The following is a 24,731-nucleotide window of genomic DNA, read 5'->3' as shown; positions in this document are numbered from 1 at the left end:
CCGGTGCCGGAGAATTCGGCAACCGGCGGGGGCGGGATTCACGCCAGCCCCCGGCGATTCTCCGACCCGGCGGAGGGTCGGAGAATCTCGCACCATGTGTTGAGTCAAAATATCTTCCTGTGAATGAGTCCACAGCACAGAAAAAGACCATTCAGTCCAACTGTCTATGACCTACATGAGCTTCCTCTCACCCATCTGTATCTAACCATATCTAACAATGATGTGGAGACAAGTCAGCATATCCTCTTATTCCTTTCTGCCTTATGCTTACATAGCTGCCCCTTAAATGCACCTAAGCTATTTAACTATTCATTGTGGTGACAAGATCCACATTCTTACTGCACTTTGCGTAAAGAAATGTCATCTGAATGAATTGATTGATAAAAGTCCTTTGGACGGGATTCTCCGATCAGCCGGAAAATCAATTTTTACGTTGGAATTGGGGGCAGTGCCGTTTTTACGATGTTTCCAATGTTTTGCCCCCTCAAATCCGGAGTATGCCCCATGCCGTTGGACGGCCTCAGGATGTCACTCGAGGCCATCCGCCGATGCTCCGCCCCCGATGGGCTGACTTCCCGACGGCGTTGGTCGCGTGTCCTTTTACTTTTTGGGGATATCACGTGGCGGTTGCGAACTGTGTCCAGCGCACAACAGTTGGGGGGGGGTTAGCCATTCCGCTGGTGGGGGGGATTCTGCGAGGGCTGGGGGGGACTGGTGGTGGATGGTCTGGGGTGGCGAGCGGGTTACTGGGGGGCAGTTTTTGGCAGGACAGGTCCGCGCTCGGCCGGCACAATGTTGCACGGCAGGTAAAGCCGGGGGCTTTATGTGGCATGGCTGCTAGCCTCCCACTGGGTGTAGCATCAGTGTGGAGGCGCTGCCAACTTTTTGGTCGTAAAACCAGAGGGTCCTGCGGACGTAGCAACAGAATTGGAGGATCCAGCCCTTTATGTTTGAGGCCCCTTGATCTGGCGTCTCCCTCTGTTGGAAACATCTTGGGCGGGATTCTCAGTTGCCCGACGCCGATATCGTAATCGGCAATCGGCAGGAGAATCCCTGCTTACGACCGAATTGGATGCTCCGCCCTCTCCTAAATGGCGTCATCGAGGAGTACATCGCACGCTATTGGGACCGCCTCAGTACATTACCTGAAGGTCCTTCCCAATGCTCCGCTCCCGGTTGGCTGAGTTCCCGATGGTGCGGGACACGTGTGCTCTTAGTTTTCGTGAAGCAGGTGTTGCGGCTGCGGACTGTGTCCAGAGCTGCCACAGTCGGGGGTGGGGAGGGGTGGGAGGAGGGGGGGGGGGGGGGGGGAGCGTGCTGTGGGCCGGGGGGGGCTTTGGAGAGGGCTGGTGGGGGTGGCCTGGGGGTGTCTATGGGTGTCCATGGGGGCACTATCTAGCAGGTCGGATACGCACGTGGCCGGTGCCATGTTGTACGACACGGCCGCTGCAGGTCGACGCCGTGCGCATTCGTGGTCACGGATCCGGCAATTCTACAGCCGTTTATCTCGGGAAGGCCGTGTGTTTTACGTGGCATGAATGCTGGCCCCTTCCCGGTCAGAGGTGTTGGGGCCTCGCTGATTTTTTTCGTCGTAAAATCAGACACTTCCTCTGAACGTGGCCTCAAAATCGCCCCTGATCTGTGAGCATCCTATCAAACCCTTTCATAACCTTAAAGACCTTTGTCATATCACCCCTCAGTCTTCTCTTTTCTGAAAAAACAGAGTCCAAGCCTGTTCAACCTTTCCTGATAAGTACATCTTCTCAATTCTGCAATAACTTTTCTGAATCTTTTATCACTTTCTCCATTGTCCCTGTAACATGGGGTATTTATCATCTGCCAATACCCTGTTTATAATTTGGCCATATTTACAATGAACAGCAGTGACAGTTGTTACTTAAGAAAACATAACCTCTGGGCACTAATAATCTGAGGTGGAGCATTTTTGTGCAGTAGTAAACACAATATTTTGTTTTTAAATGTAAATAATTGAATTAATTTTGTGCAAATGTTTCTAATGCATTTTTTAAACAAATTTGTTTGCACTAATAGAGTTCACTTGATGATGTTGAGCCTGCAGTCAACCCAAGGCGGAGATTTATTTCTCATGTGTTTCTTAAACCAGGTAACAAAAATAAATCTAAACTTTGAACTATGCGATGTGAAACTATTCCAAATCTGCACTGATATAAAATTCATTATTTCAGAAAAACCTACAGCCTTCATTTAAATTTATTACTGCAATGACTGTTTCATAAATGATTCTTATAAATTATTAATGGGAGTTTTTGCTCCCCATTGCCATCACCAGATATGCAATCCATGTATTTGATCATTCCTTTGGGTAAAAGAGTTTTCCTGGATTTGCCCTTTTCTGTCTGAACTTTTTATTTGCATGCTGGTTCCACTCACTTCAATACTTATCTCACGATGTTGCTTCTGGCTGTTCCCCACAAGTTCAGCACCATTTGAAATTTGATTTTTTGAAAAATAAATTTAGAATACCCAATTCATTTTTCCAATTAAGGGGCAATTTAGCGTGGCCAATCCACCTAGCCTGCACATCTTTTGGGTTGTGGGGGCAAAACCCACGCCAACACGGGGAGAATGTGCAAACTCCACACGGACAGTGACCCAGAGACGGGATTGAACCTGGGACCTCGGCGCCGCGAGGCAGCAGGGCTAACCAACCTGCGTCACCAGGCTGCCCTTGAAATTTGATTTTCATCTCTAATTAAGTGCTCTCCGTTCAGTTTATAAAAAAAAAAAATTTAAAGAATGTGTGTGTCACTGGCTAGGGCACCATTTATTATTCATCCCTAATTGCCTTTGAGAAAGTGATGGTGTGCTGCCATTTTGAACCATTGCAGCCTATGGGCGTCATTCACCCAGATGGGAACAAAGTCTCGTAGCGAGCAGGTTTAGCCATGTGTTTCCCAGCGCTCTCGAAGTGCCGAGAAACACATAGCTATTCAACATAAAAGGGGCCTCAATGGGTAACGTGCGGCCAAAGTCACACATAGTCCTGTTTTGTAGTGTGGCGAGTTCCGCTCACCCTTCAAGGTAGTAGAGGCTGCGGATTGGGAAGATTCTATCAAAGGAACTTTGTGCGTTCCTGCAGTTCATCATGTAGATGATACATACTGATGATACTGTTTATCAGTCATGGAGAGAGTGAATTTTTACTGTGTTGAATGGGCTGCCAATCAAGTGGGCAGCTTTCCCCTCGATGGTGTTGAGTTTCCTGACTGGGCGCTGCACTCACCCAGGCAAGTAGGGACTATTCCATTACACTCCTGACTCACGCCCTGTCGGCAGTGGACTGGCTTTGGAGAGTTAGTAGGTGAGTTAATCACCACAAAATTCCCAATCTCTGACCTAGACTTGCTGCCGCAGTAGTTATATGGCTGGGTCAGTTCAGTTTCTTGTTAATAGTAACCTCCAGGATGATGTTAGTGAGGGTTTTAGCGATTGGAATGCCACTGAATGCCAAGGAGAGATGGTTAGAATCTCTCTCGGTGAAAATGATCATTGCCCGGTACATGAGTGGTGCAAACGTTACTTATGCAGCGACACTCAAGAAGCTTGATATCATCCAGGACAAAGAAGCCTATTTGAATGCTCCCCCTTCCACAAGCATACATTCCACCTTCACTGACAAACAATAGCAGCCATGTGTACCATCTACAGGATGCACTGCAGGAACTCACCAAGGCTCCTTAGGCAGCACCTTCAAAACCTACGACCACTCAGAAGAGCAGCAGATACCTGGGAACACCACCACCTGGAGGTTCCCCTCCAAATCAGTCGCCATTCTGACTTGGAAATATATTGACATTCCTTCACTGTCGCTGGGTCAAAATTCTGGAATTCCATCCCTAACTGCACTGTGGGTATAGCTTACCTCAAGGTTTGCAGCGGTTCAAGAAGGCACCATCTTCTGAAACTACAGGCAATAAATGCTGGCCTTGTCAAATCCCTTAAAATGAATATATCAAAAAAAGTCTGAATATTGTTGAGGCTTTGCTGCATACGGACACAGACTGCTTCATTATCTGAGGGCGCGAATGGTGCTGGACATTGTGCAGTCATCAGTGAACATCTCCACTTTTGACCTTATGATGGAAGGAAGATCATTAAATCAGCAGAAGATGGTTTGGTCCAGGACATTACCTTTAGGAATCCCTGCAGAAATCCATTGAATCCTATAGTGGACAAGGAGGCCATTCTGTCCATCAAGTCTGCACCAACCCTCCGAAAGGTCGTTCTACCTAGGCCCATTCCCCCACCCTCTCCCTGTAACCGATCATGGCCAATCCATCTAACCTGCACATCTTCGGACTGTGGGAGGAAACCGGGGCACCTGGAAGAAACTCACGCGGACTTGGGGAGAATGTGCAAACTCCACACAGGCAGTCATTAAACCCGGGTCCCTGGTGAGGAAGCAATGCTAACCACTGTGTAATTAGGTGCACAATGTTGCAGGACTGAGATGATTGACCTCTAATAACCATAACTATCTTCCTTGGTGCGAGTAAGACCAGGCGGTTGTAAAGTTTCCCCCTTTGATTCACACTGACTTCAGTTTTGCTAGGGATCATTTGCTGCCACACTTGGTTAAATGCTGCCTTGATGTTAAGGGCAGTTACTCTTGCCTCACCTCTGGAGTTCAACCCTTGATAAAAAATTAATTTATGGGATTGGTTACACCCACTTTAATATTTATGTCACCATGTTGTTTCTGATTGTTCCACCACAAGTTTAGCACCATTTGAAATTTTATCTTTTTCTCTAATTCAGCACTCTCAGTTCAGTTTTTAAAAAATAATTTGTCGAATGTGGGCATCACAGGTGAGGCCACCATTTATTGTTCAACCCTAATTGCTTTTGAGAAAGTGGTGATGAGCCTTGAACCTTTGTAGTTCCATCGTGTAGGTGCACTTGCAGTGTGTTAGGGAGGTATTTCCAGGACTATGACCCAGCAACAATGATATATTTCCAAGTCAGGATGGTGAGTGACTTGGCGGGGAACCTCCTGGAGGGATGTTCCCAGATATCTGTTGCTCTTGGCCTTCTAGATGGTAGCAGTTGTGGATTTGGAAGGTGCTGGCGAAGGAACCTTGGTGAATTCCTACAGTGCATCTTGTAGATGGTACACATGGCTGCCACTGTACGTTGGTGGTGGAGGGATTGAATGTTTGTGGAAGGGATAGCAATCAAGCGGGCTGCTTTGATCTGGATGGTGTCAAGCTTCTTGAGTGTTGTTGGAGCTGCACTCATCCAGTGGAGAGTATTCCATTCCACTCCTGATTTGTGCCTTGTTGATGGTGGACAGGTTTTGAGGAGTCAGGAGGTGCGGATTCCTCGCCTTTCACCTGCTCGTGTAGCCACAGTATTAATGTGGCTAGTGCAGTTCAGTTTCTGGTCAATGGTAACCCCCCCAGGATGTTGATAGTGGGGGATTCAATGATGGTAATGCTGCGGAATGTTAAGGAGCGGGGGTCCAGCGGAGATTCACACGGATGATCCCAGGAATGGTATGCCTAACATACGATGAACGTCTGAGGATCCTGGGATTATATTCATTGGAGTTTAGGAGGTTGAGGGGAGATCTAATAGAAACCTACAAGATAATGAATGACTTAGATAGGGTGGACGTAGGGAAGTTGTTTCCATTAGCAGGGGAGACTAGGACCCGGGGGCACAGCCTTAGAATAAAAGAGAGTCACTTTAGAACAGAGATGAGGAGAAATTTCTTAAGCCAGAGAGTGGTGGGTCTGTGGAATTCATTGCCACAGAGGGCGGTGGAGGCTGGGACGTTGAGTGTCTTTAAGACAGAAGTTGATAAATTCTTGATTTCTCGAGGAATTAAGGACTATGGAGAGAGAGCGGGTAAATGGAGTTGAAATCAGCCATGATTGAATGGTGGAGTGGACTCGATGGGCCGAATGGCCTTACGTCCGCTCCTATGTCTTATGGTCTTATGGGGCTATAGTTAAATCTCTTGCTATAGATGATCATTGCGAGGCACGAATGTTACTTGCCACTTGTCAACCCAAGCTTGGTAATTGTCCAGATTTTGGTGCATTCTTCCATGGACTGCTTCAGTGTCTGAGGAGTCGTTAATGCTATTGACCATTGTGCAGTCGTCATCGAACATCTCCACTTCTGACCTCATGATGGAAGGAAGGTCATTGACGAAGCAGCTGAAGATGGTTGGGCCTAGGACTATCTCCTGAGAAACTGAGCCACTGGACTCCTCGTCAAGCGAGAATACCACTGTACCACCGCCTTCCCATGTTTGTACCAAGGCTGTAAAGGGGCCAGGAGCAAAGTGGCCCTGGCAGAACCCAAATTGAGCGTCGGTGAGCAGTTTATTGCTGAGTAAGTGCCGTTTGATAGCACTGTTGATGATACTTTTCATCCGTTGGCTGATGATTGACAGTAGATTGACAGTAGATTGGGTTGGTAATTGGCCAGATTGGATTTGTCCTGCTTTCTGTGCATAGAACATAACCTGGGCAATTTTCCACATTGCCAGGTAGATGCCATTGTTGTTCTGGCAAGTTCTGGAGTACAGGTCTTCAGTATTATTGCTGGAATATTTTCAGGGCCTATAGCCTTTGCAATATCCAGTGCCTTCAGCCATTTCTTGAGATCACATGGAGCAATTGAATTGGCTGAAGACTGGAATGTATGATTCTGGGACCTCAGGAAGAGACAGGGATGGATCATCCATCCACCCATCACTTTTGGCTGGAGATGGATGTAAATGCTTCAGCCTAGTCTCTGGTAAGACGCACTCCTCTCAGAACTCAAATTAATGTTTGTCGATTGTTCCTCAAAGTCCCCCCCGATAATTCTTATACCATAAGCCGCCTTGTGTCACTGAACTCCGGCTTCCACATGAGTGATTTCAAATTCCGCATTGAGAAGTCATATTTTCAAATCTTCGTTTAACATTGACTCTTATCAATTTTTACAGATGCACCATAGAATGCATCCTATCTGGGTGCATCACAGCTTGGTATGGCAACTTTTCGGCCCAAGACTGTAATAAACGACAGAGAGTAGTGAGCACAGCCCAGTCCATCACGCGAACCCATCTCCCATCCATTGGCTCTGTCTACTCCTCCCCATGCCTTGGGGAAGCGGGTAGCATAATCAAAAGACCCCTCCCACCCGGGTTATTCTCTCTTCCTATCGGGCAGGAGATACAAAAGTCTGAGAACACGCACTAACAGATTCAAGAACAGCTTCTTCCCCACTGTTACTAGGCTCCTGGATGACCCTCTTATGAACAAACTGATCTTTCCAATCATCTTCTCTACTGAGTAGCAGTGTATGCTTCACCCAATGTTTATGTCTGTATATTTACATTGTGTATCTATCGTATGTGTTATGGGCCAGGGTTTAGAAAACTCCCAAGTATATTATGGAGTTCACCTGACCTATAACTGTTTGTTGAATTTGGCTAATGTGAGCACAAGAGTCTGCCTTTCAGGTGTTAGTCAACGGACTTCTTAGGCGCTTTTAATAAAATAAACAAGCTTTATTCTAAGAATTTGGTTAACATTTGTATAAACACACAGAGCAAGAATTTTTATCAACTACAAATATAAAGATCCCACACAACTACAGTAATCTATACATAACCCTTAATGAATTCCCACTTAACTGTTCCAATTCAATAACAAAATCCAAGTAAAACCAGAAACCCTTTTTCAAAGGCATGGCCCAGCACACAATATTCTCACTATCTTTTAGACTTGTTATTGATACTCTGTTCCCCTTTTCAAACAGCAGGTTTGAATTCCTTCCAGAAAGCAATTATCTCTTTTAAGTTACCAAGCAGTCTGGAAACAGCTTTTAAAATGAAGAAAGCGAGGCAGACCAAATAAACTTCTGTTCTCTGTCTGTGTCCACAGCAGTCAAACGTGAAAGCGAAACCAAAAAAAAACCTCCCAGAGACCACAACCCAGCTCCATCCACACAATGACATCACTGAAGCCATGTGATAAGACAGAAACCTTTCTTAAAGGGACATTCACATGACATATGTCCTATGTTTTTCATGTATGGAACGATCTATCTGGACTGCACGCAGAACAGTATTTTCACTGTACCTTGGTACACGTGACAATAAACCCAAATCCAAATTCCCTTTCACTTCTTCCATCAAGATTTCACTTTCAGGTTTTATACCTCTCCCGTCAGATTTCTTTTGTCTTAAAGGCTTTTACACAAACACGAGATCCAGCCACCGATTTCCACAATTATTTCAAATAATGTCATCCAAACTATAGTAATTTCTCCCAAACCTTAGCAGTACTGCAGATATCTTTTTGGCCTCTCAGGATTCAATGCCTTGGACTTCCGGTGACGGCGGGCGGGAGGCGGCCGCACAATGGAGGGCCCCCGTTCGGGAACGGCATTTTCGGGGCTTTAAGCCCGGTCCCAGGGTCCACGGAGGCGCCAGAAGCAGGGAGAAGGCACGGAGGAGGCACAGTGAAGGCACAGAAATAAAAAGAAAAATGTCGAGGGGTGAGCAAAAAAACGGCTGTTAAAAAAACAGCTGAAGGTCCGTCGGGGAGTGGAAAGGTCACCGCGGGGTCACCAAGGAAAATGGAGGCTGGAGCACCAGGGGAGGCCACATTGCTTACGGCTGAAGAAATAACTAAGGTGATGGCGGTGGAATTCGAAAAGCAGTTGGCGCAGATTGCGAAATGCATGGAGACGGTGAAGAAGGAGATGAGGGAGGTTTTGAGTGTGCTGGTGGAGGAGGCGGTTTCCCCGGTGTGGACGGAGGTGGCGAGTGCAGTGGCGGAGGTGCGAGCGCAAGGGGAGGCGCTGAAGGAAGTGGAGGAGACGTTATTGCAGCACGGTGATCAACTTGCCTCGATGGGGAAGGTGATGCGGAAGGTGATGGGCACTAACAAGGATCTGCGAGGAAAAATGGAAGACCTGGTAAACAGATCCAGGTGACAGAAGGAGTTGAAGGACCAAAGCCGACTGAGTATTTTGCCGCGATGCTGGCAAAACTATTGGGGGAGGGGGAGGATCCCTCCCGATATGAACTGGATCGGGCTCATCGGTCATGGAGGCCTGTACCAAAGGCGAGTGAGCCGCCAAGGGCATTTATTCTGTGCTTCCGTAGGTACAGAGTGAAGGAGAAGGTCCTGAGCTGGGCCAAGCAGAAGCGGGTGGTGCAGTGGGCTGGAGCTGGTATACGTGTATACCAGGACTTTACGGTGGAGCTGGCAAGGAGGCGGGCTGCCTTCAACCTGGTGAAGAAGGCACTGTACAATAGCAAGGTGCGGTGCGGCATTGTATATCCAGCGAAGCTGAGGGTGGCTTACAAGCTCAGGGACTTTTATTTTGGAACGGCGGAAGCAGCGGAGGAGTTTGCGAAAGCAGAAGGACTGTGGCAGAACTGACAAACTGAGGAATGGCCATGTGCCGATGTAACCTCATGACTGTATTTTCTTCTTTTTTGTATCACTGCGCGCGGGTGTAGAGACTAAAGGAGCCAATGTTGTATATATTTGGACAAGGGAAGGGACGGGACTTTCACTCGAGATGAGGGCGCTTTGGGGTGTAGGTGGATATGCGGGGTTGGTGTGCTAAAAGGGGATCTTTGGGCTTTCCTAGGGCCGGGCAAGGGGGAAAGGGACCCGGGCGGGGGCCCCCACGCTGGCCGGTTTAAGCCGGCCAGTGAACGTGAGTGAGGTGGGGGGAGCGGCTGCGGCCATCGGAGCCTGGCAGAACAGGGTCCGAGTAGTCTAGCCGGGGTGGAAAGTTGGGGGGAAGAAACGAGGTTGGGAGGAGGAGTTTTACAAGAGGCAGTGGACGGGAGGAGCTGGAGACCTGGGGTTGCGGGGGGTGGGGGGGGGTGGGAGGGGGGGGGGGGGGTGGGAGGGGGGGGGGGCTGTGTAAGATTAAGATTAAGGGTGACTATGGGTAATTCCTGATTCCTTTTTGTCATTTGTTTATGTAAACATGCAGGTTGAGGTTTGGGGGTCGGTGGGTAGATGGGATCGTTGTTATTATGGGGACTGACATATCTTGCTGATTATTGTTTATTGTTGATGGATGTAAATGTGGGATAAAATGTGAAAAAGGAGGAGAATAAAAAAATTATTCAATGCCTTTTCAACTCTCTGAGCTGGTTTAGCACACTGGGCTAAATAGCTGGCTTTGAAATCAGACCAAGGCAGGCCAACAGCACGGTTCAATTCCTGTACCAGCCTCCCCGAACAGGGCGACTAGGGGCTTTTCACAGTACCTTCTTTGAAGCCTACTTGTGACAATATGCGATTTTCATTTTCCTTTTGCTGAACCGTAATCTATTCTGGTTTTCTCTGTTCCGTTAACTCCAATCCTTCTTGGAAACTTTCTTCATTTCTCTAGTTTCTTTAACTGGTTGAACTTTCGGCATCTGTTTTCTTAACTATTATTCTATAGTATGGAATTTCTTCTCGCAAGGCTGAGAGAGATGTTCCTTCCCTAGCCTTCTAAAACCAACTGCTTCTAACAGCTGTGAGAGCTGCCTGTGAGAGCTGCCTTTGCTCTTTCCACCTATCTCTAACTGCAATCAAATTAGCTAAACTAAAATTTAACAGCTTCCAAAGCTTACAAGGACGCAGTTGCTAAGCAAAAACATTACTCTTCATGCCGGAGCTCTCTCTTAGTACAATAGAATCACAGTTTGGAATTGAAACCAACCCCAATGCACTCTAACTAGTGTTTTACCCTTCCATGCACAGAAATATTAAATTAAACACACTTAAACTATACTTTCCGCGTGACCTAACAAATTGCAACAGTGTTCCGTGATAGCAGGTTTAGCCGAGTGCGCCGGGAAACACCACGCATTCTATCGGGACTCTGTTGCAATTCGGGGCCTCAGCAGGAAATGCCCTGCCGAGACTGCACTTAGTCCTGTTTCCTGCATCAATGATCTCTGCTCGCGGAAACTCCTCAGTGCAGGAAGAGATCAGGATGCCATTCTTAATTGGCGCCCAATCTCTTGAGCCCTAGATGTGACACCAGAATTGGTCAAAAGCCCCAACTCACTTATAAAGGGGTCCACTGGCAGTGCCAGGGTGCCACCCTACGAAGAGGGCAACCTCCTGGAGCCTCTGATCCATGGGAGGCCTCCCAAGGTCCCCTTTTGTGATCCCCGAGGGGAAGGGGTCAGATTCCCAGGCCTCGGTAGATCAGCCGAGCTGCATATTAGAGTGAATCTAGCTGTCCCGCTCTAATATCCAGATTTGCCAGATGGTGATCCTGCCTACAATGGGCAGGATTCAGATCGCAACATCTCGTGAGATCGCGTTAGAACTTGCAAGGCATGGCGAGCCGGAAGATCCCGGAAGCAGGATCTCCCGGCACCTTCCAGCCCGCCGCCTTTTCGGCACAAGATGACCAGTAGATCGTGCCCCTGTTTTCTAATATTTACCAGTACAAATATAAATGCCATAAAACTACCTTTTTCTCTTAACAATATATTTAATTTATATCAAAAAATTCATGAACCAATTTTAAAATTTGAGGAAACTAATTATGCAACTTAAAAAATATGTGTGCTTAATCCTAGATTGTGCATCAAAAAGACTCTCTTTTGGACATGGGCAAGACCAGTTGCAGCTTGCTTCTGAAACAGAATTCATCTGGTCATTGGATCTTTCTGCAAATGACTTAGAAAATCTAAGCTCCATCAGTGAAAAGTGTTGTATTGCTGCACAACTCGCACAAGTACAAAAGCTGGATCTAAGTCAAAATAATTTAACTGATGTCTCCCAAGATTTGTGCACTGTAAGAACTGCAATGTATCTTTTTCACACTTATTAGACACCACAGTTTCCAGGCATTTTTAATCAATGAGCATTGTGTTCTCGCTTTTTGACGACAACGTGTATCATGGGAAAAAGGGAAGAATAATTTTGTTCTTTTGGCATCCATTATAAAGCCTGTGCTGCCCTATTACAGTATGAGGTAACAGTCTTAACTACTGATTTGAGTAAAGAAAGAGCCTGCTAAATTCATCTCCTTATCACCATTTTGTCAATCCCACCCACTACTGCCTTTATGCTCTTAAAATACCAGCACCTTCAGTGGTTTCAGGTCCACCATTGCCCATGGCCTCAACACAGCTGCTATAATGGCGAGCGCCTTTTCCTTCATCGGGGTAAGGAAAAATCTGTCCTGCCTATCCTGTCATCATCATCCCCCCCCCCCCCCAAATAGGTGTGGCTGCCTGTGTTTGTGCATCATTTTGTTCTGCAAGAGAAGAGGGAAGTGCTTCAGTGAGTATGGTACACTTCGTTTGGGTGATGTGGATGTCATGGTTGAATAGCTGACAGCAGGTGCATGGTATGAGATGTTGTTATGAGACTTGCATAAGTGCATTGGAACATAGGAACAGGAATAGGCCATTCAGTCCATCAAGTCTGCTCCGCCAATCATGTGAGGGTGCAATGTCATGTGAATGTTAGTTACAAGTCATGATTGATAGTCATAGAATTTACACTGCAGAAGGAGGCCATTCGGCCCATCGAGTCTGCACCTGCCCTTTGAAAGAGCACCCCATTTAAGCCCACACTTCTACATATCCCCGTAACCCAGTAACCCCACCCAACCTTTTTTTTTTGGACACTAATAAGGACAATTTAGCATGGCCAATCATCCTAACCTACACATCTTTGGACTGTGGGAGGAAAACGGAGCACCCGGAGGAAACCCATGCAGACATGGGGAGAATGTGCAGACTCCGCACAGACAGTGACCCAAGGAATCGAACCTGGGATCCTGGAGCTGTGAAGCAACTGTGCTAACCAATGTGCTACCGTGCTGCAATAGTGATTGATAGTTGACTGATAGGAGTGCATTGAGCAGTGTGTGAGGCTAGTTGTGCATTTGAAGATGCATTCACTGACCATTATCACATATGTAGAGTCATTAATTTTTTTGCGTATTGCACGCAGGTCCTTTGGCTAGATGCTTGGCATTGAGTGCCATGGCTATCTGGTCCTCGTGCAAAATTATTCTTGAGGGCTTCCTTGTTGCCTTGGGTTGATGACATCGCTTCTTCTCTCCATCACCTGCAACAAGGCCCCAGAGTAGTTAGAAAATCTTGGAACATGCTCTTTGTCATGTTGCACAACTCATTTATCTTTCCCTGGTCGGGATCAGTTGTTACATGACTTCAAGTGCCTGCTCCAGATACCTCCCTTTTAGAAGGTGCAGGTTGGCTTTATAGTGCAGATTAACATGTGCTAGCCTCACAAGTTTGCACCCTCTACTCAGACATGCAGTAACACAGTCGCACGCTGGCTCTGGCTGCCTGCTGCAATCATTTAAATGAGCAGATAGCATAATGTTTGTGCTGCCTGCCTTGGAAGCAATGGATGCGGTGCAACCTTAGTTCATGGTACCCATGCCAATTTTGGGGCTCTTTCCTTTCTGGAGAGCTGAGTTATAGAATTCATCAAAGAAAGCAACAGATGTTTTAGAAAGTGACATGACGATCATGCCACATTAGACACATTTAGCGCACTTGTCAAATTAGTAGCATGTGAGCATTTGAGGACATGTTAAATTGGAAAATACTGACACCGAAGTAAGTGTTTCTGATGCAACCTAATGGGGAAAACAAATCACTTATAATTGATTTTATTTGAAATAGGATTTGTCAATTCTCTAATATGGTTCTGTTATTTTTTCCCCTAGATTCTTGAGTGCCTGACTGACTTGGACATTAGCAATAACAAGTTCACCTCCTTTCCTTCATGTTTGCTGGAAATGCAGTCCATTACCTCCGTTGATATCTCCAGAAACAACATCAGCCATTCTCTGACTATGAACGGCAAATGTCCAACACTGAAAAAATTAAATTTGTCGCATAATCAACTCTCCTCTTTTCCAGAGTGTCTTAATAAAGCTACAGAAAAATTGCAAGAGCTGTTAATTAAAGGGTAAGATTTAAAAAAGTGTTTACTGCATATTCGTCACTTTGGTTATTGTCAATGAGATTGCTAAGTTATTTAAAACCGGATAAATGCCTGTTATTTAAACAGGTGGCACTGCCAGCAGGCAGGGGCACTGACAGGGTGGCAGGTTGGCACTGCCAAGGTGCGAAGCTAGCATTTTCTGTGTGCTGGCGATCGGGTGGGGGGTGATGCCCTGAGTGGGTATGGGGGGTGTATGGGGGGAACTCGGGACCCTCCCATAGTGCGTTGGGGCTTGGTGGGGGGGGGGGGTTTGGGGGTCGCATCGGGGGCCTTCGAGATCAGGTTGCCATCTCTCGCTTTACTGAGGAGTTCCAGTGAGCTGAGCTGCTCGGGGTAGAAAACGGAGCTGTGTGTAGCTTCGGTCGTGCGTTCCCCACTGAGACCCCTTATTTAACGTGGATGGCGTTGTATAGCCATGTGTTTCTCAGTGCTGCGAGCACCGGGAAAAGTGCAGCTAAACACGTTCGCTATGGAACTTTGTTCCCATTGAGTTGAATTTTTATTTTTTTCATTCATGGGATGTGGGCATCGCAGGCTGTGCCAGCATTTATTGCCCATCCATAATTGCCCTTGAGGGGGTAGTTAAGAGTCAATCACATTGCTGTGGGTCTGGAGTCACATGTAGGCCAGACCAGGGAGGGATGGCAGATTTCCTTCCCTAAAGGACATTAGTGAACCAGATGGGTTTTGCGATATTCGACAATGGTTTCATGGCCATCATTAGATTTTTAATTCCAGATATTTTATTGAGTTTAAATTCCATCACCTCCCATGGTGGGATTCAAACCCGGGTCCCCCGATCATTATCCTGGGTTTCTGGATTACCAGTCCAGCGACAATACCACTATCCAACCGCGCCCTTAGAAATGTTTTGGTTGAATCGCGGCCATATTGTTGACAACGGGTAGAATCCTAAAAATATTGAAACAAACTAATGATCAGAGACATGAGTTCAAATCACTCTATAATAATAATTTTTATTAGTGTCATAAGTAGGCTTACATTAACACTGCAATGAAGTTACTGTGAAAAGCCCCTAGTCTCCACACTCCGGCGCCTGTTCGGGTACACAGAGGGAGAATTCAGAATGTTCAATTCCCCCAACAAGCACATCATTCGCAACTTGTGGGAGGAAACCGGAGCACCCGGAGGAAACCCACGCAATATGGCAGCCGGGGAATTTAAATTTGATTAAATACATTTGGAAAAAAGATAGTCTCAATAGTGGTGACCATATAACAATCGATTATTGTGAAAATCCTTCTGGTTCACTAATACCCTTTAAGGAAGAGAAACTACTGTCCTTACCCGGTCTCGTCAAACCCACAGCAATTGACTCTTAACTGCCCTGTGAAGCAGCCTAGCAAGCCACTCAGTCGAGGGCAATTAGGGATCAGTAACAAATGATGGCGTTGTCAGCGCATGTACATTCAAATAATGAATAAAAACTGTTTTGTCCCGTAATAAGGTAAATTGAAAAAATACCTATTTTTGTTTGTGCTGTATAATATTTGATATTCCTGCTTGGGGTCAAAGAGATTTTGCTCAGCTATCACCAGATTTTGCTCAGCTATCAACAGTATTTCAAACTAAGTTGTGAAAACATATCTTTCTGTCTGAGCTGGCATGGATTTCTGTGTGGCTGTAATATCAAAATATACATTACAATTATTTTGAACAAAATCTGAGGTGGAGGCCAATGGACTAAATGCAGCCAGTAAAGTTCATATGATTTGAGAACTGATTTTGCCAGCCCTGTGCTCTCCCCCTGCCCTGGGAGGTTGGTTAGCTCAGTTGGCTGGACGGCTGGTTTCTGATACAGAGCATTGCCAACAGCGTGGGTTTAATTCCCGTACCAGCTGAGGTTATTATCAAACTTGTCCCTCGCCTGAAGTGTGCTGACCCTCAGGTTAAATTACCACCAGTCAGCTCTCCCTCTCTCAAAGGGGAGAGCAGCCTGTGGTCCTGTGGGACTATCGCGACTTTCACATAATTATTGAAATGGTCCCAGAATATTGAGAGATCCAGTTCAGATCAGGGATTTGATGTGATTTAATGTTTCAAATATGCATGCCTTGAGCTAATTTTTTGTTTGTAGATTTGGAAACTTACTTTTATTTAAATTGGTTACTTTTTCTCCATATTTTAGAAACAAAATGAGGACAATTGTATCTCCGCTACGTTTGACTGAGCTTAATCTGTTGGATCTTAGTCAGAATTGCATTTCTACCATAGTGGATACATTTCTGATCCAGTGCCCAAAGCTGGAAACATTCAGAGTCTCGGAGAATCATCTCAGTAAGTATATTTGTAAAAAAGTTGCAAAGGTGAAATAGATTTCTTGATGTGATTGTGTACTTTAGTCGAAAGGTTATAGGCATTTTACAGCACAGAAGGAGGTGACCCAGCTCATCAAGTCTATAGTGATTATCTGCAATAGAAAATTAGCTAACCCCACTCTCCAGCCTTTCCCTGTAGCCCTACACTGGTTTCCTCTTCAATTACTTTTTGTATCTGTTTTCCACCACCCTTTTAAGCGATGCATTCCAGATCGTAACCATTTGGTGTGTTTAAAAAAAATCCTTTCTCATCATTTCACCTTTGATTCTTTTGCAAGTCACTTTAAATCTGTAGCCTCTGGTTATCAACCTTTCTACCAATGGGAACAGTTTACATCTATCTACTGTGCTTAGGCCCTAACAGGTCTATCTCTTGAGATGTGAAATATGAGTTTAAAACTGTCTAAAGTAGTTAATTACAATCCTGTGCTGAAGCTCTTGGATCTTGAACACTCAACCTTCTGATTCGGAGGCGACAGTGCTACCATTGAGCTCAGGCGGGAACTCCCAGCTGCGTGTTACCAGCAGCGCGCTGTTTGCTGGCGGCAGGATTCTCTACTCCCGTCAGTTGTCAATGGGATTTCCCATTGAAGCCACCGGGAAACCTGCGGGCCAGAGTGCGCTGCTGACAGGTACAGAATCGTAGTGGCCTGAGAATTCCAGCCCCAGTCTGCTGCCCTTTTAGATTTCTCCGTTGGTTTGCCTGATTTGTTTCTCTGAGGAACAGCCAACCATGCTCCAACAGATGGGGTGGGTGCCTTTTGAATTATCGTTTGAAATCACTTCAAAAAGTCTTGGGTTTCTGCACTCTCTGGCATCTTTTATCCTCAGTAAATTTCTTAATGAGAACTGCATGGAGTTTCTACACTGAACTTTATTAGGTTACAGCTAGCACAAAAGATCTGAGGAATTTTACATACAAGTTATATTCAGTGAACTTGAATTTCCACTATAATTTGTGCTAGTTAAAAGAAAGCACTAAAAGTACGCCCTCCCCCCTTTGCTTGGTTGACTAATTCTCCTCGTTTATGGGCCTATGAAAAGATTCTAAGAATAAAGCTTGCACTTTTGAGAGCCACTAATAGGAGTGTTTTAAAAGCTTTTGAGTGTTTTTAAAATTCATCAAGTCTAACTCGGAAATGGACATATCCAAATTTGTGTGGACTAATGCTACGAAAACAGCTCCATGAATAATGGAAGAAACTTGCAAAATGCTTATGGAGGGAATAGACTTCAACGGCGGGATGCTCCGGCCACATTTCTGCTTCGCCCCGCCGCCGGGATGCTCCATTACACCGGCCGCGGCGGAGTATCCCGCCAGATACGTTTTTGTTACCTAGAATTTCAGATTTAGACATTTTAATCAGTGGATAGGGAAAAAGACACTGTGCTATATAGCACTATTTGTAATAGAGAGCAATGTCCTATCTACATTATTGTATTTGTTGGGCTTTGCAGAAAAGTTCAGAATGTTACATTATGTTGCATTATAAGACAGTTAACTCTATTTTTCCTTTCCTGAATTTGGAAAATGTTTTCCATCCTGTTGTCTACCGTGTATTTATTTGAATCGGGTTTGGGTTGTTTGTATCTTTGACAACGCAATTCAGGTCTTTTTTGTGATTGACTGATTGGTTATTTCACTTTAACAGGTATGTTTTCTGGTTTGCCATCAAAAATGACTACAATCGATTTGGCCAGCAACAAGTTTGACACAGTTCCCAAAGCAATTCTCAAGCTTCAACAGTATGTCCTTTAGCCTGTCAATCATTCTTTATATATTTTTGAGTGTGTGTGAGTGAATGAATGTATCATCAGGAACAGGGATGCCATTGCCAAGAGTGATATGTTTTTTGATCTGGTGTTTGCATCAATCATTTCTAACTACAATGTAACATGACCTGAGAATGTAGCAAAACTCCCATTAGTCTGAATTAACAAATTTGCCTAACCCTGATTTTCGAAGTATATTCTCCTCTGCAACCTTAATTAATTTTTTCCCTTTCCCCACCAACCATACTTATGGGCCGGGATTCTCCGATATCGCGGCCAAGTGTTGATGCCTACTGCCGCGAGCGCCGCCGGGGTCAACAGGCCTCCAGGCCCAGTAATTCTCCTGTTCTTCGGGGCTAGAATGGCAGCGGAGTGCTGTGCACTGGTCCGGCGCCGAAAGTCGGCCCTGCGCATGGTTGCCGTCTCCGTGCAACATGGCGGAATCCTACAGGGGCCTGGCGTGGAGGAACATAGGCCCCCCTGGAATGAGCGCGCCTGCCGATCAGTAGCCCCCGATCGCAGGCCTGCCCACAGTGGAGACCCCCCCCGGAGACAGATGCCCCCCCCCCCCCCCCCCCACCAGGACCGCATGGGCGCGATTGGCGCTGATTCTCCGGTCGCCGGAGAATCGGTGGCCCGGCGTCGGAGCAGCGTGGCAGGATTCTCGCGCCCCCCCCCCCCCCCCCCCCCCCCGGCGATTCTCTGACCTGGCTCGGAGAATCCTGGCCATGATCTTCAGTAAACATGATTTCAAATGATATTTGGTAATCCCTTGGAATTAATTTTCATCAGTATTTCAGATGAGATTACTGAATTACTTTTATGGAACTGTGACATTCTACATAGAGTGGGAACTTTCATTTTATCAGTCTGGCTGAACTCAGCTCCCAGCATCGAAGGGGAAATATGCAATATTTCACACTGTTAACTATTCAAACTTAATGGCAGCAGATAGACATGGTCAGATATGAAATTAAATTTATCACATGCATTCAATTATAAGTTGAAAATGAAGTTGTATTATGCAGAATATGGGGCGGGCTTTTCCGTCCCACCGTACCCGTATTCTGGTGTGACGCCCCCCCACCGACAACGGGATCCTCCGTCCCTCCAGCCGGCCAATGGGGTTTCACATTGTGGGCACCCCCACACCGTCGGGAAATTCACGGGCGTGAGTGTGCTGCCAGCGAAACAAAGGATCATGCCGACAGAGAATCCACCCCTTGAACTTTCAGCATATAAACGTTGCTTTCACAAGGGTATTTAACTTAATCCACCCAGGGGAACGGGTATGGAATTAATTTCTTTAAGAGCTAATTTTGTAAACATCACCAAACAAACAGGGAGGTGATGGCATAGGGCTGATGTCACTGGAATAGTGATCCAGAGGCCCAGACAATGCTCTGAGGACCTGGGTTCAAATCTCCCACCACAGCAGCTGGTGGAATTTAAATTAAATTAATTCGATTTGGAATTAAAAATCTAATCTGATGGTGACATAGACCCTCTGGTCCCCTTTAGGGAAGATAAGGCTGTTCTTGTCTAGTCTGCCCAAACTGTGACTCTGGACCCACAGCAATATGGCTGACTCTTAAATACTGATTTATAGATTTACGGTGGCGGCCACGGAGTGAGCGGTTGCACATTTGGCAGCTCCCGCTTGTGGCGATTTTTTCGGTCCTTTTCCCCGGTTGCCGGGCGGATATTTTGGAGGAAAAAGGTGTAGAGGTGGTGGAGGAAAGTTATACTCTACTGGTGAGGTCGGTGGATGGATTTCTGGACCAGAAGTAGGTTTCAAAGAAAGGAGCTGCAAGGGCAAGAAACTCTTCTTACGACACATGGAAAGATGGCAGAGAGCAAGGGGTCGGCCCTACCAGCACTACCAGCCCAATGGTCAACGGGGCAGTTGGTGGACTTTCTGAATGAAAAGTTCAGTCAGCAGAGGAGGAATAGCTTACCTCGTTGGTGACCGAAATTGGGATGTTGAGGGAGACCCAGAAGTGGCGCAAGGAGAAAGTGTAAGATTTGGAGAACCGCTCCCAAAGGCAAAATTCGAGAATTGTGGGATGCCAGAGGGTATCGAGGGAGCGGACGCAGGCTCTAATGTAGGCAAAATGTTGGAGCAGCTAATGGGAGAGGGGGCCTTCGACCGGCCCCTGGAGGTCAATCGGGCACTGATGAGGAAGCCGCAGACGAATGAGTCGCCGAGGGTGCAACTGTGTCAAGGCTGCCCTCTTTTAAGAAGGGGGTGAAGTTCGGGATGCTGTACCCAGCCTGCCTCTGGGTGACCCACAACGGCCACGAGTATTATTTTGGAAGACTGGAGGAGACAATGGGGTTCTTGAGGGACAATGAACAGGCAGGAGAGGGAGGATATTGAACTTTGTACGAAGTGCGAGGAGATGTTGGTTCTCTCCGCCTTTTTTGTTTTATTGTTTTGCTTCTTTTTGGGTGATGGTTAGGGGAGTACCTCTTCTCCCGTTTATCTTTTTTGTGGGGTTCTTTGGTGGGATGCTGGAGGACCGTGGCGGGTGAGTGCACCTTTTCTCTCATTTTTATTGTTTGCACTATGGAAGTGTGCGAGCGGGGAGGGAGGGGAATCAGTAGGGGGTAGGATGCTTGGCACCGTGGGCGGGGGCAGCCAGGCTAGCTGGGCGAGCTAATTCACGGGAGCACAGTTAGAACAAAGAACAAAGAACAAAGAAAAGTACAGCACAGGAACAGGCCCTTCGGCCCTCAAGCCTGCGCAGACCATGCTGCCCGTCTAAACTAAAATCTTCTACACTTCCGGGGTCCGTATCCCTCTATTCCCATCCTATTCATGTATTTGCCAAGATGTCCCTTAAACGTCATTATTGTCCCTGCTTCCACCACCTCCCCCGGCAGCGAGTTCCAGGCACCCACTACCCTCTGTGTAAAAAACTTACCTCGCACATCTCCTCTAAACCTTGCCCCTCGCACCTTAAACCTATGCCCCCTAGTAATTGACCCCTCTACCCTGGGAAAAAGTCTCTGACTATCCACCCTGTCTATGCCCCTCGTACTTTTGTAGACCTCTATCGGGTCACCCCTCAACCTCCTTTGTTCCAATGAGAACAAACCAAGTTTATTCAACCTCTCCTCATAGCTAATGCCCTCCATACCAGGCAACAATCTGGTAAATCTCTTCTGCACCCTCTCTGAAGCCTCCACATCCTTCTGATAGTGTGGTGACCAGAATTGAACACTATATTCCAAGTGTGGCCGAAGGTTCTATACAGCTGCAACATGACTTGCCAATTTTTGGGGATGAGCAGGTGCTAAGAGTGTTAGAGAGGGATGGGATTGTTGTTTTGTTTAGGGGAGGGGGGAACTGCTGATGGGGGTGGGGCTGTTGATGTGCAATAAGGAGGGAAGTGGTGACAGTGGACATCCGAGGGCGAGCCTGGAGGGTCGTGTGACGTGGCCCGGGGACTGGCCCAAGAAGGGCTATGTTTGATTGGCAGGGGGCAGGGTGCACTCCCCCGACCAGACTGGCAACATGGAATGTGAGAAGGCTGAATGGGCTGGTCAAACGGTCGTGTGTGTTTGTGCACCTGAGGAGCAGGTATGGCATTTTTACAGGAAACGCATTTGAAGCTGGGGGACCCGACTAGGCTAAGGAAAGAGTGCGTAGGTCAAGTCTTTCATTCAAAATTGGATATGAAGATGCGGGGGGATAGTGGTGCTGATAAATAACCGTTTGAGGTGGGAAATACCAGACTCAGAAGGTCTGGTAAGGTTTGTGATGGTGAGGAAGAAATTGGAGGATTGGCCAGTGATCCTGGTGAAAGTTTATGCCCCAAATTGGGACGATGTCGAATTTATGAGGCGGGTGTTGGGGAAGATCCCGGACCTGGACTCGCACCGGCTGATTATGGGGGTGGGTGGGGGTGACATTAATACGGTCATCAATCCAAGATTGGACTGGTCGAGACCGTGGTGGAGGAGGGTTTCGGCGGTGCGAAGGAGCTGAAGGGGTTCATGGAACGCATGGCGGGGGTGTGGACTCGTGGAGTGTTGGGACCCTAGGGCAAAGGAATTTTTGTACTTCTCTCACGTGCACAGGATGTACTCGCAGATCGGTCACATTGGGTGGACTTGCAAATGGACCTGGATGGGGGGGGGGGGGATGCCCAGCGCCCGCAGTGCAGATTGGATGGAGAGTTACGAGCAGATGAGGAGATGCGTGAGTGGGTGAGGGCCGCTATTCGGGGGTATGTGGAGCTGAATGATACGGATTAGGTTTTGGCTGCCATGTTATGGGAGGCGCCTAAGGCGGTGGTCAGGGGGGAGTTTATATCGATCTGAGAGCATAGGGATAGGATGGAGCGGGCAGAGATGGCTAGACTGGTGGATGAGATCCTGCGGAGGTACTCGGAGGCCCCAGAGGCTGAGTTGTTGAAGGTGCGGCAGAAGCTCCAGATGGAGTTCGGGTTAGTGTCTCATGGGAATGTAGTGGGGCTTGGGGGTGCAGTGTATGAATATGGGGAGAAGGCGAGTAGGATGCTGGCTCACCAACATAGGAAGTAGGAGGTGGCGAGGAAGATCGGAAAGGTGAAGGATGGGAGGGGAAAGATGGTTTTGGACCCGGTGGGGGTGTATGGGTTTTTTGAGGAATTTTATAAAGAGGTTATATGAATTGGAGCCCATGGCCGAGGGAGAGGGAACGTGGCGATTTCTGGGTTGGAGTTTCCCACGGTGGGGGAGGATCGGGTGGAGGGACTGGGGGCACCCATTGGACTGGTAAGGGTGATGGAAGGTATGGGGGCGATGCAGGCAGGGAAGATTCCGGGCCCAGATGGGTTTCCAGTAGAATTGTATAAAACGTTTTGGGGGAATTGGTGCACCTGCTGGTAAGGCCAGATGAGGCAAGGGAAAAGGGCGAGCATCTCCCTACGTTATCGCAGGCTTTGATCTCCTTAATTTTGAAGAAGGATAAGGATCCGGAGCAGTGTGTGTTGTATCGCCCGTTATTACTGCTAAAGCTGTTGCAAAGACCTTGGCCTCGTGGATTGAGGACTGTGTGCTGGAGATGATAGGGGAAGACCAGACGGCGTTTTTAAAGGGGAGGCAACTGTCGACAAACGCTAGGCACTTATTGAATGTGATAATGCCCTCGGAGGGACAAAATGTGAAGGTGGTAGTCGCTCTGGATGTGGAGAAGACCTTTGATCGGGTAGAATGGGAATATCTGTGGGAAGTACTGGGACGGTTCGGGTTCGGGCAGGGGTTTATGGGTTGGGTCCAGTTGTTGTATAGAGTGCCGACAGTGTAAGGACAAATCAGTTTGGGATATTTCAGACTACCTCATGGGACAAGGCAGGAATGCCCACTCTCCCCATTGTATTTTGCCCTGGCGATAGAGCCACTGGCAATGGCACTTGGAGCATCAAGGAATTTGAAAGGGATAGTGTGGGGGAGGAGTGGAGCACAGGGTCTCGCTATACGTGGACGATCTACTGCTTTACTTATCGGGTCCACTGAGAGGTATTGGAGGATAATGAACATTTTAATGGAATTTGGCTGGTTTTCCGGATATAACTTAAACATAGGGAAGGGTGAGGTCTTTCCGATCTAGACAAGGGGACAGGGGAGGAGGTTGGGCGAGCTGCTGTGTAAAGTGGTGGGTCGAGCTTTAGGTACTTGGGCATCCACGTGGTGCGGGGATGGGAACAATTGCACAAATTGAACCTGGTGGAGCAGAAGAAGGGGGATTTTAAGAGATGGGACTTTCTCCCATTATGCTGGCGGGACAGATGCAGACCGTGAAAATGACGGTTCTCCCGAGGTTCTCATTAGTTTTCCTGATCCTTCCAATCTTTATTCCAAAGGCCTTTATTTTTGGGTTTGTGTGGGTGGGGAAATCTTCGCGCGTAGAGAAGGTGCTGTTGGAACGGGGACGGGGTGGGGGTTGGGCTGGCCTTGCAAAATATAATGAACTATTACTGGGCAGCGAATATAGCCATGGTTAGGAAGTGGGTAGTGGGGGAGGGGTCAGTGTGGGGACGAATGGAGGCATCCTCTTGTAAGGACACAGGCTTGGGGGCACTGTTGACAGCGTCTATGCCGTTCTTGCCGGACAGGGCAGCACGGTAGCACAGTGGGTAGCACTGTTGCTTCACAGCTCCAGTGTCCCAGGTTCGATTCCCGGCTTGGGTCACTGTCTGCGTGGAGTCTTCACGTTCTCCCCGTGTCTGCGTGGGTTTCCTCCGGGTGCTCCGGTTTCCTCCCACAAGTCTTGAAAGATGGACTGTTAGGCAATTTGGACATTCTGAATTCTCCCTCTGTGTACCCGAACAGGCGCCGGAATGGGGCGACTAGGGGCTTTTCACAGTAACTTCATTGCAGTGTTAATGTAAGCCTACTTGTGACACTAACAAAAATTATTATTATTTATTTATTATTTATTATTTAAAAGTTACTCCACGAGCCCTGTGGTGGTGGCATCCTTGAGGGTGTGGGGAAAGTGGCGGCAGCAGCTGAGGTTGGAGGGTGCCTCGGTCTGGGCACAGATTGTGGGAATCATAGATTTGCACCCGGGATAGCGGTGGGCGGGGTCAAACAGTTTGGGGACCTCTTTACAGGG

The 24,731-nt window shown here is 47.3% G+C and overlaps 1 protein-coding gene across 3 annotated transcripts in view; it reads left to right on the top strand.

Annotated features, from left to right (window-relative positions):
• lrrk2 (leucine-rich repeat kinase 2) overlaps positions 1–24,731 on the top strand; it is a 280,959-nt gene that overhangs the window by 144,465 nt on the left and 111,763 nt on the right. For all 3 annotated transcript variants that reach the window (XM_072471650.1, XM_072471648.1, XM_072471647.1), the window contains 5 exons: positions 2,053–2,125; positions 11,600–11,817; positions 13,732–13,976; positions 16,162–16,310; positions 18,004–18,097. In XM_072471650.1, the coding sequence (XP_072327751.1) occupies positions 2,053–2,125; positions 11,600–11,817; positions 13,732–13,976; positions 16,162–16,310; positions 18,004–18,097 (779 nt within the window). The remainder of the gene's footprint in view (positions 1–2,052; positions 2,126–11,599; positions 11,818–13,731; positions 13,977–16,161; positions 16,311–18,003; positions 18,098–24,731) is intronic.

This window comes from Scyliorhinus torazame, chromosome 13, assembly GCF_047496885.1.
Source record: "Scyliorhinus torazame isolate Kashiwa2021f chromosome 13, sScyTor2.1, whole genome shotgun sequence".
Taxonomy (NCBI): Eukaryota; Metazoa; Chordata; class Chondrichthyes; order Carcharhiniformes; family Scyliorhinidae; genus Scyliorhinus; species Scyliorhinus torazame.
The sequence above is the reverse complement of the archived record's forward strand: the minus strand, read 5'-3'. Positions and strand labels throughout refer to the sequence as shown.